The 8,421-nt window shown below is 42.9% G+C and overlaps 1 protein-coding gene across 1 annotated transcript; it reads left to right on the forward strand.

Moving 5' to 3' along the window:
- The first annotated feature begins 1,928 nt into the window (after positions 1-1,928).
- LOC125515471 (putative protein S-acyltransferase 15) lies at positions 1,929-5,768 on the forward strand. Its single transcript, XM_048680939.2, has 7 exons — positions 1,929-2,272; positions 2,602-2,694; positions 2,777-2,878; positions 2,953-3,021; positions 4,894-4,992; positions 5,081-5,176; positions 5,368-5,768. Exons 1-7 carry the CDS (start codon positions 1,994-1,996, stop codon positions 5,455-5,457), a joined length of 828 nt encoding a protein of 275 aa, XP_048536896.2. The 5' UTR covers positions 1,929-1,993; the 3' UTR covers positions 5,458-5,768.
- Positions 5,769-8,421: the final 2,653 nt, after the last annotated feature.

An 8,421-nucleotide genomic window follows, 5' to 3' on the forward strand; every position in this document is an offset into this window, starting at 1 on the left:
ATCACCTCAGGGCTTACCACCACCACCACCCCACACCCCGCGCTGCCGCTACATACACTTTGGGCTGGCCCATTAGCTCTTTCCGGTTTCCTATTTTTTGGGATTTTTTCCTTTCATTTTTTCTGCTTTTTTCATTTTTGTTCTTGTCTTTCTTATTTCATTTTCGCCTTTTCTTTTCATTTTAAATTTTTTATTTTTCATTTCATTTATTTTTATTTTTTGCTTCAAATTGTGAACTTTTTTTGAATTTACAAACATTTTTATGAAATTATGAATTTTTTAAAATCGTGAACATTGTTTACAAATTCATGAACAATTATAAAATCATGAAGTATTTTTGGACTCATGAACATTTTTAAGAAATCGTGAAAAAAATTGAACTCGTGAACAATGTCTACAAATTCGTGATTTTTTTTCAATCATGAACAAATTTTGAATTAGCGAACATTTTTTTTTTGCAAATTCATGAACATGTTTATAATTGTGCACATTTTCTTATGAAACTCATGAATGTTTTTTTTGAATCGGTGAACATTTTTTATGAATCGAGAAACAACTACTGAAATTGGGGAACACTTTTTGAAATTCACAAATAGTTTTGACAAACTTTTTTCTGAATCACCGACCATTTTTTGAATCTATGAGCCTTTTTTCGTAATTTTAAAACTTTTTTCATTTAGTGAACATTTTAAAACAATGATGAACATTTTTTGAATTCATAGACATTTTTAAAATTCATGAATATTTTTTGCATACAAAAACATTTTTTTCCAAAATCATGAACATATTTTATTTTCTGAAATCTCACATTCCTAAAAAGTTGGTCCCAATTCTCTCAACATGCAAAGTGTCCACCTCAAGATCCCAATAAGCAATGCATTTAAGTCTTCTACCCCACTAAGCCATGCAAAATCTGCTACATATGCGAGTCATGCATTTAACTTATGTTTACTTAAAAATCATGAACTTTTCTGAATATACAAATATTTTTTCAAAACGCGAACATTTTTTCAATGCATGAATATTTTATGATTTCTTGAATATTTTTTAAAATTCACAATTATTTTAAATATGGAATTTTTTTGAAATTTAAAATTATCTATGGGAGAGAAAAGCAAAAATATATATTAAAAATAAAAACATGCAGCAGCATGTGGCCCAGCCCAAAAGGGCACGTGGGGAAGCGGGTGCGCACTAGCTCGTTCGCCAGTGCATAGCACCCAAATAGGGGCTCTCTTTCGTGAGTAGTTTAGCCAGAAGCTTGGGAAAGCTATGCACCAAACTAATAGGCCAGAAATCTGAAATATCTGCAGTAGCGTCTTTTTTCTTCAATAGCACTAGGAACACCTGGTTGAGGTGGTGCATCAAGCTCCCATCCAGACGGAAACATTGGTTGATGGCATCGAGGACATCATCTTTGACCGTTTGCTAGGAAAAAATGGTTGGAGCTAAGATGGTTTGACTATTTTTTTTTCAAATCACTAGGACAATCCCTGTGTGTTGCAACAAATATTACATTACGTTAGCTCGTGATTTACGTGTATATATTTATGCCGTTGTGTAAATAACTTTTTATCAAATCCTGCTCGTGATTTATCTTAGATTTTGATGAGAAGTTTGGTAAAAAAATTAAAGTAGAATTAGTGCAGAAGATAAGTAAATGAAGGTGATTGAATATTATTTTTCTGAATTGAGGTGATTGATTATCATAACGGGAAGATTGGACGAGGGGGTGGTGGAAAGAATGAACCTTGCATTATTTTGTAAAGTCGTAGAGAAGAGATTTTTTTTTAGCAAACGTAGAGAAGAGATAGAGATAGTATCTGTGGCCCATCAAGGACCTACATTAAAAGGCCATCTGAACGAGATTGAGCAGCCCATTAGTGTTTATGCTGGAGGCCAAGCCCAAATATTAAGAATAGAGGCCTGAGGGAAGCTCGGGAAGGGCCCGAGACCGAGAAGAAAGGGTACGAAGCGCCCGACCTCGCCGGAGATGGCGCGCAGGAGGGGCGTCGCCGCGGCGGCGGCGGCGGCCGCGACCTCCCCGGCCCTCGTGGCGGCCGTCTCCTTGATGGCACTGGTGTACTACTACACGGTGTTCGTCTTGCTGGACCACTGGCTCGGCCTCGGCACGACGGCCGGCGCCGCCCACGCGGCCGCCTTCTCCCTCCTCCTCGCCGCCTGTTTCTTCTCCTTCCTCTGCGCCGCGGCCGCCGATCCCGGATCCGTGCCCTCTGCCTTCTCCCCCGACGCCGAGGACCCGCAGGGACAGGTGCCAGATCTCTCTCGCCTTCTTTTTCGTCCCCCTGTTATTTTTTCTTGGAATTTAGGTGCTTGATTCAATTGCAGCGTCTCCAAGTTTAAAGAGACGTAGAATTTTCCATAGTGAATTCAACCTGACACCTAGTTCATATCACAATAGATCAGCTATCTGTGGATCGATCACATTGAGCTAAATGTGAATCCATTGTGCTTTTCTCTTCATGATTTCATCTATTCTTATAGCTGCTAGTAGTTGTTGCCACAGCTATGAATTTGGGAGCAACAAAATTTTGAATATTGGAGAGCTCCCTGATAAAGCTCGATATTTGGTCGCAACAGGGACTGAAATCAAGGTATTGTGACAAGTGTTGCATCAACAAGCCTGCTCGAACCCACCATTGTAAGGTCTGCAAAAGGTGTATTCTGAAAATGGTAGGTGTGGCTATCTACGTTCATTCTGTTAGTTGTGGAACGAAGTTGTGCTGAAAATGCTCGGGTATGGTTTTAATGTCAGGATCACCACTGTGTTTGGATTAACAACTGTGTGGGCTATGCAAATTACAAAGCCTTTATCATCTGCGTCCTGAATGCAACCATTGGGTCCCTTTATTCATCGGTAAGTTACTACATTGAACAAAAGGCGGCACATTTTCAACAAACATTTCTCACGGCTTCATCAAAGTATTGCAGGTGATATTTGTATGTGATCTTCTACGAACAGAGCATGACTTTAGTATTCTTTATGTGAAGATCATCCATGTAAGTGACCTTGACTATCGTTTTGAATTACAAGCTCACTGTGCAGTCAGCAATCTTTTCCAGCTACCTTCAATATTACTCGCTCCGTCCCATAATCAAGACCGTTTTTTACACTAGTATAGTGTCAAAAACGCTCTTAGTGTCAAAAATGCTCTTATATTATGGGACGGAGGGAGTAGTTACCATGCCATTATCCATTGGCAAAATTCTTTCATTTATCTTCTATATATTGGCATTATTATGCCTAATGTCAGAAATATTTGACTTTTTACATGTTCTGTCATGAAGGCCAAAGAACATTTCTGTCCAGTTGTATCTTTATGATGATACACTAGCCAAACCCACGGGTTGATTCGGGTACTAACAGGGACTGGAACCATCACGCTAGTCTTGTGCTGAAAGTCTAGTCTGAGATACGGATACGCGTATTGGTATTAGGCCAATTCAGAGGCATTTCTGAAATGCGCCCGTATTGGGATACGCTTGACCATTAAAAATTCGATAAATAGTCTTTTACTAGGAACAGTAGATTAGATTGATGTTGTGCTCTGTTCCTAATCATAGTGAAGGTGCAGATTAGATAGAAATAGCAGGGAGGTGAGCTGCCATAGATAGGATCTGTAGGAGAGAGGGGAGGGAAGAGGAGCGGGGGCACCGCAGAATACCTTGATGCTGAACCTGAGGGCAATGAGGCGAGCAGCCCACCACCTGCTTGTCGCCGGTGAGCTACTTCTTGACCCTGATGGGGTAGGATGCAGGGAGCATGCCCGCGAGCCGTTCCTGGAGCCTGAGAGTGGGAGGAGGTAAGGGGCCCACCACCGGCGAGATGCTGGTCTTCTGCTGGATCCTCAGATAGGGATGATGCGAGGAGCACTTCCCCATCTTGCCGCCGGTGAGCTTCTGCTGAAGCCTGAGAGGGGAGGAGGCGAGTAGCCCACCACTGGCTTCTCACAGTTTGCTGGAGCCGCTGCTGGTGAGTTGCCATTGCAGCTGTTGTGTGAGAGGTGAGGAGGAATGAGGAGCAGGAGCACTACACACGCTCGCTGCCGGCTTGCCACTGACAAGTGAGCTGACACCACCGCCGAGTGAGCCTCTGCCTAGGTCAGGAGGATGGTAGTGAAATGAATCGGAGAGGTATGGCGCTGGAGGCTGGACAGGGGTATCGGGATAGCTAGGTCGAGGCATACACAGGGTTGGGCCCTATCGTGCAGGTATCTGGGAGATATCCTTTCAGGAATTAAAATCTTTATTTTTATTGCTTAAACCGCCAATGCGTCGCCGATATGTATCGACCGCCTATCGGGGTTGAATCCGCATCGGATACTGGTATCCGATACAGATGCGCCAGCCCCAGCACCTATCCGTGTTGTTTAGCTGGAGGTTATGCTGTCAGGGTCCAAATGGAAATGATTGTAAAATCCTTAGCTATATTATCTAAGACTGGATCTTGAAAAAAAAACTTGCGCGTTTGTGGTTTTTCCATGAATTTTAACTCATGGAAACTGATTATTAACCATGGATTGTAAACAGAAGGACTCTGGTAACTTAGCTGCAGGACAGATGGAAGAATCTTAACTTGCTGAAGAGCCTTTTGGCTTTTGGAACTCTTCAATTCTGGTCTAGCAAGAGCATTACCATTAAAATTAAAGAACATGATTGTACCACCGGTACAAATATGCTAGTTATTGTAAACCATTAAAATGACAGAGTTGTACAAGTAAGATAAACATGTATGATTCTTTAACTGAGCTGTAACATCGCGGACAAGCATGTGCCACATTTGTTCTCTATTTTAGCTTGCATCAATTTATTCTGTTTATTGTTTGGCTTCATACTATAAGGACCAAATAATGATCTATCATAAAAATGCAGATCTTGGCTGGTGTTGTCTTATTCTCCTTGTGCTTGACAATAGGTTCTTTGTTATGCTGGCACATCTATCTCATATGTCATAACATGACAACCATAGAGGTAAGTTACTGTTCCAGGTGTGCATGCATCTCATTGTCAGTTGGTGGCTTTACCATTGTTTGATAATTTACTGCCTCCTTGTCATCAGTATCGAGAAGCAGTTAGAGCGAAGTGGCTTGCAAAAAAGAGTGGACAGAATTACCGCCACCGGTTTGATCAGGGCACGAGGAAGAATATTCAAATGGTAGGGCTATATATACGCAGCAGCAACAACAAAAACGCAATCAGACTTTTAATTCTACCATCATCGAATTTTCAGTTTCTAAGCCTTTGAATCTGGTGCTGAAATTTTAGCATGGTCTACAGAGTTCAATTTTATTCACCATTTGTTATGTTGGTGCTCTAGGTATCTGAACCTTTGACTTATTTGTACAGATCATGGGCCCAAACGTTTTCTGCTGGCTTTGCCCCTCTGCGACAGGACATCTTAAGGATGGCACCGAGTTCCAGAATACGAACAACTGATCAAAGACAAGAACAGCATTGCTGCATAAACACAACATGTAGACGTGTGAATTTATCTGCTGACCAGATTGATCATTTCTGCCATTGTGTTGTTTTCACCCAGGCAGAGGTGAAGAGCTCGGGCAGTTTCACGATCTTGTAAATCATGTAAACCTCACCTGAAATTATATGTGTGTGTATGCTGTAAAGTAGTTTGAGTTTTGAGTACTGTTGTGTACTGACTGGGTCATTCAATTGCAAATGTAACCAGAATATGTGTGTCACAATTTGAGGTGTGCAAAAGGGAATGGAAATTGAAAGTGTGGAAGAAAGGCAGCAAGCTTTGTCTGATTTTCTTGATTCTGTTATTCTGATGACCCCACCTGCAGTGATGCATCTTGGCAGCTATAAAAAAAGACTAGAGTGTATGGTGAAATGATGCTCAGTTGTTTGTTTTGCAGTAAAATTTTACTGTAATATCCAAGATGAGGATTTATGGCCTGATACACTCATTCAAAATTCAGTTAAGCATGCATATTTCCTGGCATGTTTTTGCCCAGAAACTGTGGCCTTTTACTGCAGTATTATTGTTTTCACTTATGCATGGCCGTCAAGATTCCCTCAACAGATGATCAAACAACAAAACACCAGCCTCCGTGCTTTCCACGGAGCGTTGATCAGCAGCTGATAACAGGAACAGAGAGCATCTACCTATTCTTGAAACGAAGTGCATAAAACCTGGAGAAGAGAGCTTCAGGTTATGCACTTCTTTACATCATTGATGAGTGGATGATCTTGACCGACATCCCTGAACTTTTTCTCTTTACCACAAAAACCTTCTTCGGTCGTGGGAGTGGCGACGAACACACGATTGACCTTCTTCAATTCTTGCCAGCATAAAATGGATCGTACTGATACCAGGATACCTCATCTGTGTTTTTCTTGGCTGCTTCTTGCAAAGCTGCTTTCACAGTCTAAACAAGTATGGCCCCTGTAATCCTGTACCATCAGTCTAAAAAAGGATCACACGTTGGCACATCAGTCTGACTAAACAGGCATGATCCCTGTATAATCAAGTGCAAGTTAGAATTTCAGTTTTTCTTACACAGATGAGTTGGTATAAGCAAATGCAATTGACTATGTCAAAAGAAGAAGCACAGCATAGAATTAGCCAATCTAAGATAGGCTTTGCGGGAGCTTGTTCCCATGATAACATAAGATCAATCAAATAGATTAAAAAACCATCATGTAAGTACCTTCCATCAAAGCTTCACTTTCTCGCACTTGCACACAATAACCTCAAGCTTCAGAGACCATGGAACAATGACAATGCACAACTGATAAATGTAAACTGAAAAGGTAAGTAACGAACACAGAAGAATATACTTGAAACAACAGCTGATTAAACACAAGATCAAGCATTCCACAGTTTCACGACATATTAAAGGCCATTTTGGCAATGGTTTGAATTGACCGCCCTAGCCTTTTCAGATATGGAATGTAGGTGACTGAACTGAACTCTGCAATGACATCTCCAGTACTATATTGGCAACTACAATTTAGCTTATTTATTATATATAACTCCAATACAGCAATGGTACTAAAAATAAGTTGCTTATTAAATGTTTTCCACACATGCCAGAATTACCAACGAACAACACACTGCCCGGACGGAAATGTGCAGGATGTCACTCTACCGCAAAGACGGGCAATCACGAAAACAGTGTCCAGAAAGTCTGCACATCTGACAAGCATCAAAACTCGTCCATCCGCCATACTCACTGGATCTCTGAGGGCAATCCCTTGGCCGGTGTCCACCGTTGGGACACGAAGGGCGTGTTTGGTTGCCGTTTGATACAGTGCCTGCATTGCATGTCCATCTCCAGCGAGCCTGGTTGCTGAAAAACAGCCTCATATGCAGCAGATGCAACCTGTTTGGTTGCCTGCATCACATCGAGAGGCACTTACCCCCCCGCTGTTTGGTTGCCCGCATTTGTGCTTAGGGTGTGAGCAGATGCAAACTTCAGCTGTTTGGTTGCAAACAGCGTTTCTGTTCTGCTCACCCCGTTCAAATGTGGTGGCCTTACCACCACACATGATCAGCACAACAGCAACATCACAACAGCAAGATCAAACAAAGCAAGCAATGTAATGACAGCAAACTTAACACAACAAACTACTTAACTAGATAGCATAGTCTAGATTAAGAGCAGGGGCATCCTCCTTCCCTGCTGTGCCAGGGTGCTGCACCTGGCCAAAATATGAACATGTCTCCAGCACAAGTCTCGCCACACACCCTAACTAGATAGCATAAGTCTAGATTAAAAGTTCTCCACTAACACCTGACTTAACTTAACTACATAGCCTGCTCGATGGCACCAAGGCAGTTGTGCCTGCTGCAACGATACCTGCACATCACCGACGAGTCATGGTTGTAGATCTGAACCTTCAGCCCGAGTCCGGAGATGCGCACAACGACGAGGTCGCCGGGGACGATGCAGTGGCGGTGGCAGAAGTAGTTCCACCCCCGGCCAAGCACCATCTGGCCCTCGAAGTTCTGGACCTGCACCTAGAACACGCACCACTTGTTGGTTGAGAGCCTGACCACGCACGAGAGTCGCTTGATGACCAACCAGGTGTTCATCACCTCCACGAACTTGGGAGGGACGACGAGCATGGCAAGGTCCTCATTGTCCTTGATCTGCTGGTAGAATCTCATCGGCTCCCTGGCCCCCTCCTCGTGGCTCTGCCTCGGAGATCGTCCCCTTGAACGAGGCACGCTCATGAAGGCGATCCTGCCAGGCAGGTCCACCGTCCTGAGCCACCTATTCGTGGGGATGAAATCCTCGGCGGGCTCAGCTCCGGCCACGACCTGAGCTCCTCCACCCGCCACATCCCAGTCAGTCTTCAGTATCTTGTCAGGCAACATGACAAGTATTAGTATCAAACAAAGCAAGCAAGCAAGAAAATGCCACTGATCAGTGG

Source organism: Triticum urartu, chromosome 6A (genome assembly GCF_056163025.1).
Source record: "Triticum urartu cultivar PI428250 chromosome 6A, HENAU_Tu73, whole genome shotgun sequence".
Lineage (NCBI taxonomy): Eukaryota > Viridiplantae > Streptophyta > Magnoliopsida > Poales > Poaceae > Triticum > Triticum urartu.

Excerpts from the sequence above, each read along its gene's own strand:
- LOC125515471 (XM_048680939.2), top strand. The coding sequence starts at position 1,994 with ATGGCGCGCAGGAGGGGCGTCGCCGCGGCGGCGGCGGCGGCCGCGACC. Across the intron at positions 3,022-4,893 it reads TTTATGTGAAGATCATCCAT|ATCTTGGCTGGTGTTGTCTT; the intron begins GTAAGTGACCTT and ends ATAAAAATGCAG. Across the intron at positions 5,177-5,367 it reads CGAGGAAGAATATTCAAATG|ATCATGGGCCCAAACGTTTT; the intron begins GTAGGGCTATAT and ends TTATTTGTACAG.